At 43.9% G+C, this 19,284-nt stretch overlaps 2 protein-coding genes across 2 annotated transcripts; one reads left to right on the top strand and one right to left on the bottom strand.

Moving 5' to 3' along the window:
- Positions 1-694: 694 nt before the first annotated feature.
- Positions 695-5,522, bottom strand: sys1 (SYS1 golgi trafficking protein). Its single transcript, XM_083661786.1, has 4 exons — positions 5,296-5,522; positions 4,320-4,587; positions 3,731-3,798; positions 695-2,732 (listed from the first exon to the last, which is right to left on the bottom strand). The coding sequence occupies exons 2-4, from the start codon at positions 4,479-4,481 to the stop codon at positions 2,492-2,494; spliced, it is 471 nt and encodes a 156-aa protein (XP_083517912.1). The 5' UTR covers positions 4,482-4,587; positions 5,296-5,522; the 3' UTR covers positions 695-2,491.
- A 614-nt stretch (positions 5,523-6,136) lies between these two features.
- LOC310798996 (acyl-coenzyme A thioesterase 1-like) lies at positions 6,137-18,928 on the top strand. Its single transcript, XM_083661564.1, has 12 exons — positions 6,137-6,237; positions 7,644-7,853; positions 8,365-8,464; positions 9,125-9,327; positions 9,434-9,609; positions 9,760-9,873; positions 10,420-10,496; positions 12,236-12,262; positions 15,045-15,138; positions 18,243-18,323; positions 18,537-18,672; positions 18,791-18,928. The coding sequence occupies exons 1-12, from the start codon at positions 6,180-6,182 to the stop codon at positions 18,889-18,891; spliced, it is 1,377 nt and encodes a 458-aa protein (XP_083517690.1). The 5' UTR covers positions 6,137-6,179; the 3' UTR covers positions 18,892-18,928.
- Positions 18,929-19,284: the final 356 nt, after the last annotated feature.

Raw genomic sequence — 19,284 nt, 5'->3', positions numbered from 1 at the left:
CCGTAGGAACCCTGACTTTAATATCCTATAATAAGAGTGCGAAGTGTGTCTGTGTGAGCAGAATTGTGCTCAGCCACAGCTATGGCATTTTACACCCCCCATGGTGTAAAGAGAACCCCTAACGGAGCCAGATTTTTTTTTAATCAGGTAATTAGGGCCAACTAATTGGGCAACAATGGCTAATTATTCGTAGGCAAAATGCCTCAACGCAGGTTCAGCGCCATGGAGAGCTCCAGAGTGGAGGAGCCCACAGGTGAGCGGAGTTATAATCAGCCAGTTGAAGTGGACTCTGAAAACCCCTCTGGGGAGAGGAGTCTGCATGCCATCTTTGTGAGCTAACTTAGCTCAGCTAAGCCTGACTAAATGGTCAGTCAAACCGGGATGGAGGTTTCAAATCAGTGGAGTGAATTATGTAACACTGACTTGCAACAACTCTGCACACGGAATGAGGCAGAGTATAATATAGTCAAGGAGGTCAAGGAGTCAAAGCAGTCCATCACTGAGTTCTCTGTATTTATTAAACACATAATAAAAACTGCTTAACAGATGCGTTATAATTTAAATTCATGTTAAAGAGCACACTCAGATAATAGGTGATGCTGGCCAGGGGTGTAGTGGTAAATACAGGTGGGTAAACCACCCACAGTGAGTAGTTTAACCACCCACCCCCCCCCCCCTCCCCATTGACCATTGATTGATACAGTTGATCTGAAAATAGGCGAGTAAACGCTCCCTCATTTCAAAGAGGTGGGTAAGCTGCATTCACTTGTGTTTACCCTCCACTACGCTCCCGACGGTGGCTCCAAAAAGTTGTCCGAGTCCAAAGCAACTTGTAAATATCAGCCCACTCGACGTAAACTGCTAATAGCCCAGAAAACCAAGTCACTGCATAGTCCATATTTTCAAAGTTACAAGAGGTTTCATGAGCATCATATGAGCTGTAACATTCCAGGAGGACAACTTGGAAAACGTCTTCGAGCCGTGACAGAATGAGTCAGCCCGCCCGAATTGTTCCACAAACAAACCATCAATGCTGTAAATGATTCTAGACAACTTGACAAGTCACGTCTCCATAAACCGTGCTAGAAACACAGACACATCCTCCTGTCAGAATACAGCTGGTGGCTGACGGACAGAAATCCCCAGAGTGGCCACCTAGTCTGCATAATACGTCAAGGTATGATGCACAATGCACAGATGCTTATGAGATTGCAATATTCAAACTCTCTCCACAAATGCAAAAATAAGCTTGTTTTTATACTTCTGACCCCATTATATACTGAGAATATAAAACAGAAACCTCTTACATTCAGGTTTACACAATGATGTATATCTATTAGTACAGCTGTTTGAACACTAAACACCACAATTTGTCACCTAACATTCAACTTTCAGATGCAGATAAGAAAAAAGAGACCCTACATGTGGGCGGCTCCAAATGAAACCGTTTGAAATATCTGAACTTCAATACCCAGAAGACATCTGGTGATGAGACAGACGTCCGTAAACTGTAAACTGACTGAAACATGACTGTAAACTGTTTTCCAATCTGCCCGACTGTGGCGCGATGGGACAAGAGTGGCAAAAATGTCTACTGAGCACAGCTTTCTCTGGATGGAGCGCTCACTCTGCCGTTTAGGGGACAGCTTGTATTTTTAGATTTGTCACTTCCTGTGTGTGTGTGGGGCGGGAAGGGGGGGGGGGGTGAACATACCCGACAGTAGAAATTAATTTGGTCAAATATGGTGAATCTACAGCAGGGGTGTGCAAACCTTTTTGAATGGGGGCCAGATTAGATGCCGGGGGGCCATGGGTGCTTCTCACATCATATGGGTTATGAATCAAGTAAAATAAAAAAAATCACATACAAATGTACTCGAAAGATTTTGTTTACATCGGAAAACATGATTTAGGTGAAGGGAAAAAATGCTAATTGAACTTGCTTGATTAACCAATACTGTGTGGAGCAGCCACATATAGTATATTTTGAGAGACCAGACGAGGGCCACTTAAAATCAGTCCGCGGGCCGCAATTGGCCCCAGGGCCGGACTTTGGACATGCCTGATCTACAGAGTCTCAGATAGGGGAATGGGACAGTCTGGGAGGTCTAGCTCTGATGAGACAGGCGTATTTTTTACACATAATAAAACCATTAAATGTTGCCTAGTGTAGCTTTAAGCTGAATAGTCAAGAAGCAATTATATCTATGATCATTCAGGTCCACAGAAAGATGTCAACTGAAATAGGCTATGGAGTCATCATTGTCCAGTGACTGATGGGCAATACGAATAAATAGTTCAGTTCATCCGTTGTATCACTTGAAGAGGTGCACACTGTCAATCCAACATCTCCATTATTGCAGCTTGCCTTTCTTTCCCTGTCCTTTGTCAGTAGTGAGAACGCTCCTGACCTCTGACCTCTGACCTCATTCCGCAGAGGTTAACCGTCCAAAGAGTTTTAAACGGGGGGTCAGTGTGGCACCGTGGCAAGTCAAAGGTTCGACTTCGGTCCACTATTGACTGGAATGGCCCTGAGTTCAGTCCGCATGCACAGGTACTCTCCGATGACGGCCATCAAAGCCATGCAGGCGACGTTGACGAGCCACCAGGCCAGGGAAGCTGGAAGATGAGCATTGTAGATCCAGCAGCCGATCATGTGGAAGAAATGCACGGTGACGGTGAAGTCCAGGCACTGCTTCCCCCGACGGACGAAGAACCACAGACCGAGCGCGCTGATGGAACAACGACACAGATAGCAACATTATCGCCCGTGCTGGAACGTGGAACCACACTAAAGCCGTTTTCCCACATGCGTACCGGAAAATTACCTGTAAGTCAATATCGGACATTTCTCTGAATTTCCCTTCACACCTTCACGTTCGCATGTGGGAATCTAGCAGCAAAATTGCCTGTATGTTGGGGGGCGGGGGGAGCTTATTTGGGGGGTCGGGTTTAGATCAATAAGGTGTTTTCGGGTTGTCCTTGGGCTGCAAACTCATTTAAAGTATGCAAATCGAAGTTGTTTCTGACAAGAATAATGTCACGTTACTCCGGGACTGCTCAACCCCATGACAGAGCCACTCTCCCCGGCTTGGCAGAGTGAAGCGCTCCGCCCGCGCGTCCCCGCTGCCTGGAGCACAGCGGCTCGTGCTCGCGCTCTAAAAGGCAGGCTCCCACACACTGCTGCCTGGCCAGCAGAAAGTGCTCCAGACTCGGTGTGATAATCCTGTAACAGCATTTGAGCTTATTCAGGTAAGATATTAATAATGTAATGACACATTCAGCGATAAACTGTCTACAATGAAGACATGTGTCAAATATGACAACGTGGTGTTCAGTATTTTAAGAGCACGGGTTTTTTTTCATTTCCTGAAAAGTTGGCGATTTGGAGATAAGTGGCTTTCATTGCACAGCGACGAAATGCACAAAGCGAAATGTGGAAGTAGTTTGCTTTGATGTGCGCGAATAATTAGATGATGCAAGCTGGAAGTGAACGTTAAGCAACGTGTGTACACCTCGCCCATGATTGAAGGACCAGTGTCGCGGAAAATGACTGGACTCGCGCTTATACTGCCACAACGACTTTCCCACATGAAGGCATTAGACCACGTTCCGGTCATTTAGCGGTACAAAGCGCATGTGGGAAAACGGCTTAATTTAGCTTTTAGACAAGGTGATCATGCAGAGAGCAAAGTGAAAAGGAGAAATGACAAAAACACCGTTTTCTTACCAGGTAAGAGAGTTCAAAATGAATGCCATCATTGACAGCCTGCCCTGCACTGTTGCAAATCCAAGGTTCTGCAAATGTAGAGCAAAGATTGAAGCACCATTAGGCAACAGTTAGTTCCGGCCGAGCAATTTGATTGGACAAGAACTCCAGCCGTGCTGATATTTCAGTATAACGTCATCACGGGTGGTGCACTGCGTATATACAGTATATCACTCCGCTTCACAGCTGTTCTTAACATTACCTTGATTAGGTTGCGTTCAAACAGAGTTACTTTGCACCCAGGGATGATATGATTAGCCTTAATTATGAACGTAAGCTGAAATCGTCTGTGCTAACCTCAAAGTAGCTAACATTAGCTTAGCTAGCTTGCAGTCAGGAAACTGCAGGCAGCAAGTTTACCTAGCTGCCAATCAGGTTTGGCCAAGTTGACCTTGCGGCCACTCAGCCTGTGGCCTCGTAAGACCGAATCACAGCCCGAGACGATATTACAGTAAAACAGCACTCCTTCTTGTGTGATATTGCTTTTTTAAGCTGGTGTACAAACTTGGCACAAAGAATGGATATTACACAGATAGCGTATATGACTTACTTCATAGCTGAAGATCTGGTCCAGTGACCGATGAGTTTGTACAAGGCTGTCCACTCCAGCCAACCACAGACCCAAGAAGCTGTAGTAGATGCACTGCATTAGCACAATCTGAGACACAATAAGGACTGGGTCCCAGATGTAGCTACGGAAGTGACTGGCCATTGTAGACTGCTTTACACTTTACACTGGCCCAAAGAAGGATGTTAACAGCTGGCCTCTGCACTTACGAGCTGGCCCCTCCAATGTGAAGTGTGTCTGCCTTCAGTATCTGAAACATAAAACAGAAGCACATTTAATGAAAAGGCATAAACATACCATTTCATTTCTTCAGTTTAGTCTTTTGGCGCAAGAACTTAGTTAAGCAGACAGACATGTCATAATGGCAGCATGCATCATTGATGTCACAAATCATAACAGACACCGCGGCAATTTTAACATCATTGCTCAAGTGACGTCATTGATGACATCACTGTCACTGATGATGCCATGTCACAAATCGTGACTAGCCACTGCCCCCAAATCGTGACACCGCCCGCCCACTTACGCAAATATAATGATGATGAGAGCTTTATTATAAATAAATGTTCCACGTGGGACGTTTAAATAATGTGTTAATACAACTGAAAAGAATATCTTTATGTATCTAGTTGAGCGACGTAGCGTTAGCACGGGATACTTGAAAGGAGCGGACTCTGGCCCTTCTCACTGTAACATCATGTACGTATGTAACGTTAGCGTAGGCTTCCATTATTAGCACCGTTATGTCTAACATAGAACGCTCGGAACACGCTAAGAGCTAACCTAGCGGTTAGCTAGTAGCTGTCCACTGTTTGAGGATGGCTAATCATAGCTACACAGAATTGTCTGATTACGTTACATTACAACAGCCGGGGGCGATCTGGTGGAAGACCATTATCTAAAGCTCGCTGTGACAACCCCGATTCAGCAGAAAGAAAATAAAAAACCATGTCTTTACATTGATTAAAGCGGCGGCGGGGGTAACATCATCAAAGTTCCCTGACAACAATACGGAAGTCCGCCGTAGACTGTTTCCTTGTGGTCACATCCAAACATCGAGGCAGTAAAAACTGAGAGAAAGTAACTCGTGGAATAAACCAGGGTTCGAGCAGCGCTTCCCTGCAGTAGTTTATTGTTGTCAGCAGCAGCCTACACCAAAACAAGCGAGTATCGCAAGTTCGCACCGATTCATCTTCCCTGGATTTCTATGGTGTATATCGATCGACCAGCTAGAATGTGCATAGCGCCACCTGCTGTACCGGAATGTGCAAGATCTTTAACAATTGACCCGGATAGCAAATGTAAGTTGACACAGTTCAGTTGATTTTCAAAGTAAAACACCCCAAGTTCAATATTATGCGTTCTAGCCATTCTATCCTGTTCTATCTTGACCAAAAATGACCGTTCCCGGGAATTTATGCTACTGTCCCATATGGCATGGACCATGGCCATGTCGAGGGCGGAGACTCGTATAGAAAAGTTTGTGATTACACTACCCACGGCCAGTTCTGCGTTATTCAACCTTGCCTTCAGGCCAAATTTCAGAAATCTGCGTTCAGGTAAGGCGATTCAATCTGTAGCCTGCTTTCTTCGCAGTAGAGGTTAGGTCTGCGCGCTGCACTTCTGTCTTTTCTGCCTGTCTCCTGGCGCTACTGCTGGGCAGTGAAGCTTGCAAGCCTTAAAGTTAATTTCTAACAGAGCTGCAACTAGACAAATCTTGCCAGGCATACATGGTGTGCAGTTCCACCTTTGGATCAATTCTAACTTTATAAAAGTTTAACTCTTGACACCTGATTTTTCTTTAGGGTGGTCTGATAGTGGTGGTGTGACAGGACTACGGAAATGATACCAGGCGTCAACAACATGTATAGGAATTTGGCATGTTTACGCCACTCAATGGGTAAGAATTCTGGTTGTTTTTCTGACGGATTAAGTGAAACTTTTATGAAGCTGCTGTTTTGATGTAATGGTTGGAACACCTGAAATAATAGGCATATTTATAGTTAGTGAATTAGCTCATAACCTTTGATGTTGCAGGAGTGAAGTAAATCCCAATTACTTTTCTAAACTGAAGTGGTTTAAAGTCTGAGGATGTAACAACACACAACACTACAGGCACACTGTAATTCCTGTGAACACACACACACACACACACACACACACACACACACACACACACACACACACACACACACACACACACACACACACACATGCACAATTTGTTTTACCTTTATTTATACAGGGGGAGTCTCAATGAGAGCAATGCTCTCTTTTTCAGGAGTGCCCTGTTCACATTCACACACATTCATACCTGCGCTGACCAGTACAACCACAGTCTCATCTGCTGGCCACTGAGCAGCTCCACGGGAGCAATTGGGGTTAAGGGCCTTGCTCAAGGGGCCTCCATGCATATTTCAACAAGACAATGCAAAAGCACATTCTGCACACATTCCACAGCTGGACTGGCCTGTCAATAGAATGTGTGGCACATTTTGAAACGCAAAATGTGACAACCCAGACCCCCGTAGGCTACTCAGCATCTGTTTGCAGGAAGAACGGGACATAAATTACACCTGAAATGTGTCATCACTTGATGTCTTCAGTCCCTAAACATCTTTCAAGTGTTGTGAAAAGGAATGGCAACATTACAAAGTGCTAAATGCTTTACTGCTCCAACTTTTTTTTTAATGTTGCAAGAATCAAAATTGAAATAATTGTGCTCTGTGCATGCCAATAGAGCAGGCGAGCCCATCGAGTGCTCGGATGTCACAATGTCTATGACATCATCAGTGATGTCACTCGAACACTCGATGATGTCATCAGTGATGGTCACTCGAGCAATTTGTGATGTCATCAGTGAGTGAGGCGAGGCCACTCAGCAGCCAAGCTGCAGGCACAGCGGACGAGCTGCAGGGCGGGCGAGCCTAGTACTTTAAATCCATTTTGAATTCAGGGTGCAACACCACAAAATGCAGAGAAATGTCAAGGGGGTTGTAATCTTCTCTGAAGGCATGGTACATCACACTTAGCCTGCAGCATCTCAGTGACTAAAAGTGTATAGTATTAGCAGCGTTTTCAAAATTACCATATCAACGGCCTGGTCAGCACAGGAAAGCAGAGTAAAATATATTACAGAAACACAAACATTTTATTAAATGTTTAGATCATTGAACAATTCCTCTCTTGGATCTGTATGTCTTCTGATACTTCACATCAAATCTGATGCTACATTTGAAATGCACTAAAAATCTATAATGGTTTAAAGAGCTTAACATCACCAGTATGCTTCTCTTCCGCTCTCAGGTGCGGTGCGGTTGCGGAGCAGCTGCAGGCCGGGCCCACTGCTCACAGCCTCACCTGCTCGCGCCCTGATAGATGATCAGATCAGCATCAGCGCACGCTCGCTGCCCCCCTGCTGGCCGGTCACGGCGTGCGCACGGATGCACTGCGAGGATGGAGACCTGTGGGAGGCCTTCTCCCACTACAGCACGAACCAGAGCGGTGTTGTCGACTGTGAGTCACACTAGTATATTCACTGTTAGGGAATAATGGATTACATGTAATGGATTACATGTAATGGCTGTAGTATTTTCACTGTTAGGGAGTAATGGATTACATGTCATGGTATTGCTATTTTATTACCAACAATTGACAAAGGTAATTCGTCAAAAGTCTCTCACATCTCTGACATTTGACCAACAAATATATAATCTAAATACTAAAGGGAGATTTGAGCCACTAGAGAGAGCAAGTGTGAATCTCTAACAAAAAGAAAAACTTTTATATACCGTACACTTTAATGGTAGGACTTTACACATGACTGATATCCTACACATTTATATACAGTACCTGCAGTTTAATGGAGTGTTCGTTGGGTGCAGTTGCCATTTAATCATGTTTGTAAATTAACGATTACTAATTTAACATGTATTCTACTCATTAGCGGAGTGGAATTTTAAGCAGGCGTTAATCTTGTGTTTCAGGTTGTGTGTCTTGTCCTTCTGTCTCTTTGTCCCCACAATAGTGTCCCTGGATCATTCGGTTGGGGGCTCATATGTAGGCTGTGAGCCAATGGGTCTGTTCTGGGCACTGCAGCCTGCTCCAGGGTCAAGAGAGGGTTTGAGGTATGTCAGAGGTGTCCAAACTTTTTTGAATGGGGGCCAGATTAGATAACGTGAAAATAGGGTTATTTAAAAAAAAGTCACATACAATACAATTGTACTCTGAAGATTTGAAAATATTTGTTCTGCATGCGTACTTCCTCCTTGGTGCTTGTCTACAAACTGTATGACAGTGCTGTCATCATAGGTGAACACAAAAAACGCAATGTGAACTTGCTTGATTCACCAATACTGTGTGGAGGGCCACATATAGTACTGTATATTTTGAGAGACAAGCCGAGGGCCGCTTAAAGTCGGTCCGCGGGCCGCAATTGAGACTTTAGACATGACTGAGGTAGGTAATAAACATGCATACTGACAGACTGTGTTCAGATCTGATCTCTCTGGGAGAAATGTCTTGCTTGGACTGCTTGTTCGTATGGACTTTATCGACTTGAAGGACTTCAACTGACCTTTCTTGTTTTTATGCTGTGTGTGTGTGTGTGTGTGTGTGTGTGTGTGTGTGTGTGTGTGTGTGTGTGTCATGTCATGTCATTGATGCTGCTTTTCTTGCTCCCGTCCCTCTTGTAAGACAACTTGTAGCTACACACTAATCAGTACAGTTGGACATTATGTATACTGTTACCTACTGTAGATCCATTTGAAATCAGTTGTCATCAACAGGCTGAGGAAAAAGAACGTTGAGACTCCGTACGTGGTGCAGGTGTCCTTACTGGAGGGCCACGTGTGCCCCAGCGAGAGCTTCAGAGAGGGGCAGGGCGGAGAGCTGGCTGCCCTGACTGTGGAGCGCTGGTACATGGCACCAGGCGTCAGGAGAATAGAGATTCGCCAGAATGGAATTGTGGGGACGCTATTCTTACCCACCGGTGTGAAGTTATTCATTGACCTACAAAAAAGACACGATTTAATTGGAAGATGGTCACTGATAGGTGGAGATGTTAACTGGCTGTGTTGCTCTGTGCTGGCCTGCAGGCCCGGGTCCGTTCCCCGCCATGCTGGACCTGTGGGGGATGGGTGGAGGACTACCAGAGTACCGCTCCGCCCTGTTTGCATCCAGAGGCTTCGCCAGTCTTTCCCTTGCCTACTTCGGACACAAAGACTTACCCGGCTCACACGAGCGCATCAACGTCGGCGACGACTACTTCAAGGTAAAAGGGGTGCCATTTTTACTTTGTCCTGCTCCCGTTTCTTTCTTTTTGCAGCATGAACACGTCTCACTTTTGTTTAAAACAAACTCGCATTCTACTAAATCATCTTGCCGCTCATTCAAAATATCTCATTTTGTTCTGTGAGGACAGTCAGCGTTCCACCTACTTCAAGACCATCCTCAGGTCTGTGCGGACAGAATTGGGCTCATAGGTCTCTCCCATGGAGTCTACCTGTCTCTCCGAATTGCCACGCAGGTAGTCAAAGTAAGTCAACTGCTTTCTGGACCTTGATCGCGACACGCATTGTAAAATTGCACGTTTTAATTTGGAATGAGCAGGTCTAAAGATGAATGTACTGGATGCCTGATATAGTCAAGTGATATTGTGAAATGAAAGTCATTAGGTTTGATCATAGCAAACGGCATGGCGGCTCAGTGGTTAGCGCTGTTGCCTCACAGTAAGAAGGACCTGGGTTCGAACCCCGGTCCGTCCCCGGTCCTTTTTGTGTGGAGTTGGCATGTTCTCCCCGTGTTTGTGTGGGTTTTCTCCGGGTGCTCCGGTTTCCTCCCACCATCAAAGACATGTATGTTAGGGTTAATACTCCTGTCAGTGCCCCTGACCAAGGCACTGGCAATAGAACTGGAGTTGGTCCCCGGGCGCTGCACTGCGGCTGCCCACTGCTCCTAGTTCTAGGAAGGTTCCTAGTAGAGGATGGGTCAAATGCAGAGGATGAATTTCCCCATTGGGGATAAATAAAGGATATCTTAACTTAACTTAACTGACATTCACAATGTATGTTTTTCTTTGTAGCCAACCTGTGTGATTTGTGTCAATGGTCCAGTGGGAAATGTCTACAAGGTCGGAGATACTGATGGCACGTCTGAAAGGTAATTACCGATGGAAATTAAAGATGCTACCTCTAGTATTTTTTATTATTAATACATCCCTGTGAATTGATTGCTTGGATCCAACTTCGTGTTTTCACTGTGTGGCAAAATGTGGTCCTGGAGACTGCTATTGTAGAACTACTGTCTCTCTGTCTGTCTGTGTGAAATTCTCCCCAATTGTACTTTGCCAATTCCCCCTGCCAAGTTGTCCCAGTCGTTGCTCCACCCCCTCTGCCGATCTGGGGAGAGTTGTAGCACATGCTTCCTCCGTTACATGTGCAAGTCGCCAGTCACTTCTTTTGACCTGACAGCGAGGGGTTTCACCGGCAGGACGTAGCGCGTGCAACGGTCAAGCTATTTCCCCCCCAATTCCCCTCCCCCGTGAACAGGCGCCCCGAACCGCCCTGTATGGACGCCTGACCAAGCCAGAGGTAACACAGGGGCTCGAACCTGCGACCTTCATGTTGGCAGGCAGGGAATCTACCCGCTGCACTACCCGGGCGCCCGCAGTCACGAAGCTTTACAGGTGTGTAGTTCAGATCACAATGAAGGCTGAGTTTGAAAATGGGTGTGGTCCGAGCAAGGGGGTGCGAAGTAGGGGGGTAGGACGCAGGCGTCACGGCTGGTGTCATCCCAAGATTGTCTCTAGTTAGTTGCTTGTTTTTCTCTTCACTCATTAACCACATGACTGTGAATGTGTTTCAGGGAATCAACAGGTTTCTTCTAAAGAGGCACTTGAGTTGTCTAGCCTGTGTTTACTGTATGTACTTCTAACATGATTCAAACTATACTTTGCGGTTTGCTGATTTGCCAGCTGTTTCAGGAAAGCAGCCCTAAAGACAGCTGTGTCAGGCTTAGAACTGATCATTCAAAAATTATGTTTGGCAAACAACAAGTAATTGATAGGGATGGATCCAGGCAAGTGAAACTGCTTGTAATGTCACATGATTAGTTGACACATGCCAATGCTAGGAGACAATACTGTAGCATTACAAAAGTAGCACTACAATCACAAAATGTATCGAATATCATGGAATTGTGAAAGCATGGAATATCAAGGAGTTTAACAAATGTGTATATAGGGAGGTATGGTGGTGCAGTGGTAAGCACTATCGCCTCACAGCTCGAAGGTCGTGGGTTTGATTCCCACCTGGGGACGAGGTGAGCGCTGAAGGAATGCGTGCCCGTCCACATGTCCTCGAGTGCCCACCGCCCGGGTGGGGTCGGCAAAAGGGCCTTTCTGTGTGGAGTTTGCATGTTCTCCCCGTGCCTCCCGGGGGTTTCCTTCATATAGGAACCGAACCCCCTTCACAAAAACATGCAATATCCTGGTTGCTAGTGTGGTTCCTCCTCTGGTCGTTAAGGGCGCCTGTTCAGAGGGAGGGGAACTGGTTGGAATAGCGTGAACCTCCCACGTGCTATGTCCTACCGGTGAAGCTTCCTCTGTCAGGTGAAAAGAAGCGGCTGACTGACTGCCCATGTCTCGGAGGAAGCATGGAGCCAGTCTCGGCTCTCCCCAGATCGGCAGAGGATGGAGTAGCAACCAGGATTGAGAAATCAAATGAGCACTAATGGGGGATAAAATGTTTGATAAAAATAATGATAAAAAATCGGAAAAAAAAAAAAAAAAAAAAGTGTCACTTTACAGGAACCAGAATGTTTGTCTTAGCTTGTTTCTGATACATTCATTACATTACATTCTGAATTTTTCTTGAAATGGCTGCCTTTTTTCATCGCAGGGAGAAGTTTATTTCACCAGGGCCTGAGTGAGTAAAACATTTATTTTTAATTAAAAGTACTATTTAAAACTTTAGTCCTGTTGATCATTTTAAAATGTAATATGTTTTTGGTTTGGTTTGGTTTTGCAGGAAATTGAGCTATTTCAATCTTTATTTTACCAGGTAGTCACTCGAGATCAATGATCTCTTTTTCGAGCAAGACCTGGTCAAAATGGCAGCATTTAAAATAAACAACATTTAAAATAAACAACAAGACCCAAGCACAGACAAGAACATACAAGGCAACGTGGCATGAGGGAATAAATTTGAGCTGGAGCAGTCAAGACCGAGCTGGATAGACCCTTTTCACGGGGGCCATTTTGTGTCGAAAAGGCAGGGTAAACACAGGTGCTAATCAATTCACTTATTCAATTCAACTTTATTCCAGACACTTAGGAAGGTCCATAGGAGAACATAACACTATACAATACAATACAAAACATAGAAAAAATATAAAAACAATAGACCTTGATATCAAGATTACAGTCATACATAGAGGCTCTTTCGCCAATGTTGCCACATGGTTGAGTTGAACCTGGTGCTACTTTTGACAGGATTACACAATAACACTGTTCATCGAGTCATTTAGACGACACATAAATCTGTACATGAGGTTTGTTAAAAGTGCTTTAAATGTAGGTATACCTACACTGACAAACAGCTGGCTGGCACTGTGCCATCTAGGGACACGCAACAACAGTCATAGTGCATCATTATAGGCCACGTTTAGTCTTTGCAAGCTGCTTTTCCTGTAGCTGCTCCACAGGTGAGCAGTATACAGCGGCGTACAGTACGCTCTGAACACTGAGGCTTTGACATCTGAAGTACACATATGAAATTTGCGAATAAACACGTTTGCCTGTGCATATACCGTAAATTCCGGACTATAAGCCGCGGCTTTTTTCCCGTTTTTTGGCCTTTTTTGGCCCCTGCGGCTTATATAACGGTGCGGCTTATCTATGGATTTTTTCAGGGAAAAAAAAAAAAAAAAACGGAATTCTCTCTTCTTTAGCACTCTTTCTAACTATAAATCCACTTCTGTTTTAATTTCCTCTCTTGCCCTCTTTTCACCACACTGTATGACACTGTGTGCACTGTAAAAAAGAAACACAGGTGGTGTTGTGTTATGTTGTTTTGTTGAAATGTTAATAAATGGGAGCTTCCTCAAACAGCCATCTCTTTCCCGACAATCCCCTCTGTGCATGAACCCTTACATATGGTAATTAAACATTAAAACACAAAAAAAAAAAAAAAAAAATACCATTAAAACATCCGCGGCTTATAGTCCGGTGCGGCTTATATATGTAAAAAACAGTCAACTTTGCAGGTGCGGCTTATACTCCGGTGCGGCTTATAGTGCGGAATTTACGGTAGTTTACAACGCTGTCTATGAATATCGTTATCATCAGACAAATCATCTGTAATACAATGGCCTAAGTATTTAATCTCAGTACACACTTCAAGAACATTGTTACTCAAATAAAAATCAGGGAAAACTGACTTTCGATCTTCTTTACAACGCACAATCATAATGTTAACTCTTCTTGCCGTTGTATTTGATGTCACATTCTATACCGCACTGGGAGCACATCTTAAGTAGCTGTTGTAGGCCAGCACTATACGGAGAGAACACAACCAAGTCATCCGCATACATAAGATGATTAAAAACAGTGTCTCCGACAACACAGTTGTACACGCATTGAGTTGAACGGACAAGTCATCCATATACACAGGAGAAAGAATGCCGCCTTGATGGATGCCATTACCCACACTAAAATGGGCAGACACCGAGTTACCCCATCTTATTTGCATAGACTGATGTACATACCAAAATGCTAGGATTCGAATAATAAACTTGGGAATCCCTCTTTGGGACAATTTATTACACAGTTTGTTATGATGAACTCTGTCAAAAGCCTTAGAGGCATCTATAAAGCACAAAAACATCGTTGAGTTTTGGCTTCTGTATTTGGTTATTTCTTTTAAAGCAAATATACACATGTCTGTCCCATGTTTACATTTAAAACCAAACTGATTATCAGTGGTAACAATATACAATTCAATTCTGACCAGTAAGATTCTCTCTAGCACTTTTGAGAGTATGCTGGCTAGGGCAATCGGTCTATAGTTATCTTTGCTGTTGATTTTACCAGCTTTATCTTTGATAACCGGTACAAGTAAAACCGCTATCATGGAGTCTGGTAAAATGCCAAAAACCCAGAAAGACATAGAGCAAGAAGGGGAACGACCTTACGACTGGCATGTTTAAAAAGTTCTCATTGGCATAAACATCTTCTGTCACAAAAGAGTCACTTCTAATACAGTTAAACAAATTATAATAATGCTGTCGCCAGAGTTCAGCAATTTTACAGTTGTTTAAAACTCTCACCTCTTTCCAGAAATCAAAGTAGTTGTTGTTACTCAGCTTCCTAGCAAGGGAGTCAGCTCGCATTGAAGCCTCATTCCTATTGATGAAGTGGACAGCATATTTAAACAAGGCATAACTAGCCTAACTATCCAACAGAATAATAATTAAGTTGGTCTAATGATCTAATGGAGTGAGCCGAAAAATTGTGCTTACTTGTCTGGAATATAACCTAGGGCTATCAGTTTGCAATCTCTTAACCGACACTGTTCAGCTCAATCCCAAATGGTAAATGTGTATTTCTGAGGGTATTTTCAACTATTTTTAAGACTTTTGATTTTTGAAAGACATGATGACTCAAAAACATGATCAGTTTCTGTGTGTTGTTGTTGTTGTTGCTTTCAGGACCAAGAAATATTGGAGCTTTGATGAACAGGGCTATGTCAGTTTCAAAGACATCTCCTCGCCTGCTAACTACACCTACGAGAACAAGGCTAAGGTAATGTGATGGACCTAACAGCCTCTGCCCCCCACGATTCGCCTCTTTCACTTCCCACCCAATTCACCCATTTTGTGTCTAAGAGGCAGGAAGTAGTGAGACAAATGCCAACACGCCAAATGTCCTTTCACACGTTTTAATATCTCCTCAATCTGGGCAGCAGCAACGTTTCAGCCAAAGGCCTTCCTCAGCGTTGAGCTGTGTCAGGCAAAAATTATGACTATATACAATCAAGCCGGAAGTACATTCAATTATTGAAAAAAAAAAAAAAAACATTTTACACCAACACAAGATGCAGCATCAGTAGAAGCAAGGATCTAGTTGTAAAGCAACATAGTTAGAAAAGCAATACATTTGCAATTAACACAAGTCATAACATGTTACATTAAACAGCTATATAAATGTAGCACCCAAGACAGAAGTACTTCAAAATAAGGCTCTATGTCAAGAACCTCCAAATCCACAAACCTGGCACCTGTTGGCTCTTGTTATTTATTTTATATGTTGAATTGATTGATGTATTATGTTTAAAAAAGAAAGAAGGAAAAGAAAAACTGTATTGTTTTGATATATTGACTGCATAACTTGTACCTGAATAATTTTCAATAAAGCTATTTAAAAAACCCAAATCCCCAAACTCAGAATAGGCTCTAGTGCCAACCAAGGACCGGAAGCCTAATTTCTGTAAGAGAGGTTGGTCAACCATACTTGTAGTAAATAGGGTAAAGGGGTCCTATTGTTCCCAGTACAACAGATAGGGTCATAAATAGATAAATTGGGAATATATAAGTAGAAAAATTGTAGAATAGAAAAAAAAAAAAAAAAAAGTTTTATAGAAAACAACTTAATTATAGCTCCTCATTGAGGCCTTTAGGGTATTCTGTTTGCAGGGCATGAATCCAGAAGGCCTCTCTCTGCAATAAAGCCCTGTCTCTGTCACCCCCCCCCCCCCCCCCCCTCTTTAAGGGACCAACAGCTTCGATACCCTGGAATCTGAGAGAACACACATCATGCCCAACTGAATTAAAGTGTCTGGCTACAGACGACTTCTCAGCTTTGTTTCTAATATTACTTTTAGGTTCAGAAATACGAACTTTTAGCTCCCCCGTGGCCGTGGTTTTACCCACATAACATGGTCATTTCAAAAGGTAAACCACAAACTTAGTTTAGCAGGAAATCCTAATTTTGATAAAGAACTTCTTACCAGAGTGTGGGTGTAAAAAGGACCCGCCTCTGATCATAGCATTACAGGGAATATAATTTGATTAGCATAGTTGGGCGAGCAGGGACTCCCCATGCTGACACCCTGACATTGTAAATACTCTAGTATGCGTTTTCAAATCTGAAGTAGTTCCTGTTGAGGATTCATTTACAAAGGTCCACTAAAAAAACAGTAGGGGGCGTAGGGTTCTGTCTTGTGCTTAAATAATGTGTGAGCCTGGGCGCTTCCAGGCCATTTCAGGGCAAAGGGTTACAATAGCAAATATCTGGACAATAGCCTCCAGAGCATTAGAATCTTAAAGAGACAGGACCTTTGGTACCGACAATTTCCTTTGTTCATAATTTTAATTCATTTTAATGGGTTGTGCCACAACCTTTTCTCCTGTTTCCCAGGACATAAAAACTTGTATTTTACCATTAAATACCATTAAATCATTACCCCCAAGTGGGCCATGTATTTGTTAAGCCTCCTGTATGTTTGCTCATAAACAAGCTAGAAACCTGAGGGATGTATTAGTCAGAGCTGACTGCTACACACGCCCCTTACATTTTTAATCTAATCTACCTAATGGGAATTGTCCTTGTTCAAATTGTATTCACTGTAATGCTATGGTCAGAGGCGGGTCCTTTTTACACCCACAGTCTGGTAAGAAGTTCTTTGTCAAAAGTAGGATTTCCTGCAAAAGTAAGTTTGTGGTTTACCTTTTGAAATGTCCATGTGGCGTCATTTAGCCTCCACATCCCAGTTATTTTACGATAAAGGAACGGGCCACTAAAACCTGTGAAAGGACATTTGGCGTGCTGGCATTTTTCTCACTTCTTAACTCTTTGCTTACCCTGCACCCGAGTGAGTTTTGATCTTTTTTGAGTGTGCTCGCTACCGGTGAGTTTCATTAAGAGGCAGTAAGTGACACAGGTGCAAGCAAGACATTAATGAGGGTTTCCAACTTCCGATCCATTTAGGTCAGGGGTGTCTAAACTTTTTTGAATGGGGGCCAGATTAGATCATGTGAAAATACCTGGGGCCCAGCTGCTTTTCACATCAAATGGGTTATTTAAAAAAAATCACATACAATATAATTGTACTCTTAAGGATTTTGTTTGCCATCTGAAAACATTAGATCCGCCTGCGTTGTTCCTACTTGGTGCTTGCCTACAAACTGTATGATAGTGATGTCATCATAAAGGCCTTGATATACTTCCACGTCAAACCCCTCGCCGAATGCGCCGAGGGGTGCGCCGTGGTCGGCGAGCCTGCCGGCACATCCTGCGTGCAGCTCCTCGAAAATGTGACTCGACGCAGCTGACGCGGACAGCGCAACTTAATATAATATAGATGGGGAGAGTGAAAGCTATTAACAAGTATGCACTACATTCTCTCCTTGGGCTGCTAACTTCTAGTCATTGAAATCCTAGTGAAATCACACAATTGACTCATTTTGCTGGGGACTCCCCTGCGACCCCTTGTCAAGCTGACATTCGAGTATATGGGACCAGCTGCCGCCGGCAAGGCTCCAAATCGAGGCGGACGCAGAAGTATATTTCAGCCTTTAGGTGAATGGAAAAAACGCTGAACTTGCTTGATTAACCAATACTGTGTGGAGGGCCACATATAATATATTTTTTAGAGACAAGCCAAGGGCCACAATTGGCTCTCGGGCCGGACTTAGGACATGCCTGATTTAGGTGATCCAGTGCCGGGGCCCTCGTTAATGTCTTTCTTGCACCTGTGTTACTTCCTGCCTTTTAGACACAAAATGGGTGAATTGGGTGGGAAGTGAAAAGGTCTAATACACACACACAATTCCCATGCAAATGAATATTGCAATTTGATATCAATGAAATAAGTTGTACTCCAGGATGACCTTGCGTGTTTTTTGCAGCTGGAGAATCTTTCCTGCCCGGTAATGTACGTTGCGGGCGAAGACGACCTGAGCTGTGCAACTATAGAGAACGCCAACGAGGTAGACTAACCAGGTTTCACTTTCCTTTTTCACCCGGCATTGAAAGCACTGATGGTAGTATTGCTGGTTAAATATTCAAAGCAAACCACACTTTTATCACCAAACTGGGTAGAACATTATATTTGACACTGATTTGTAGTTCAGCCCAGCATTTGACTTGTCCTGGTTTCACAAAATGTTGCTGCTCTTGACGGCCTGTGTGTTGCTCATCAGATCGAGGAGAGACTGGAGGCTGTAGGGAAAGGCCAGCTGTTCACCCGCCTGTCGTACCCGGGCGCCGGTCACCTGATCGAGCCGCCTTACTCACCCCACGCAAGAGCCTCCCTGTGGGCGGTCAAGCCTAAGAAACGTACACCTCTTCTTCCCAGCACTGCATTCTCAGATCAACATTTTAACTGTGAGAAGACCTCCCATGAAAACAGCGTGTGTGTAGTTTCTCATGCCCGCCTGTCTTGTCGTCCTTGTAGTCATTACTCTCTGGGGAGGTCACCTGGTGCCCCACGCCGCCGCTCAGGAAGACTCCTGGAAGAAGACGCTGGCTTTTATGGAAAGCAATCTGCGAGGGTGAGGTGATGTGGAGCCAGGCTTCGAGACAGAAAACACCATTTCGTAAATTTCACTGTGAAAGGCAGGAATCATCCAAGTCCTGATATCTGTATCCATATATGCTGATATGCATTTGTGTGAGCGGTACGTCTCTTTTCACAGGCAAAAGGACTTGAATGGAAAAAAAAGATCAATGTTTTGTTTACTCAAGATTTATTTATGACATTTAGCAATCAGATATGGAGTAAATGTAGTAGATCTGAATTACAATCTTCTCAGACAACTTGCAAGTAGCAAAGGGGTTCTGGCACAATACTTGTTATAATGATAGCTCATATACACAAGAGATAGCACATACTGTAAGCAAAACAGATGCTCCTTTTCAGTATACCTCAGATCTCTAACATGTACATGT

Source organism: Poromitra crassiceps (genome assembly GCF_964638095.1).
Source record: "Poromitra crassiceps genome assembly, chromosome: 27".
In the NCBI taxonomy this organism is placed as follows: Eukaryota; Metazoa; Chordata; class Actinopteri; order Beryciformes; family Melamphaidae; genus Poromitra; species Poromitra crassiceps.
The sequence above is the reverse complement of the archived record's forward strand: the minus strand, read 5'-3'. Positions and strand labels throughout refer to the sequence as shown.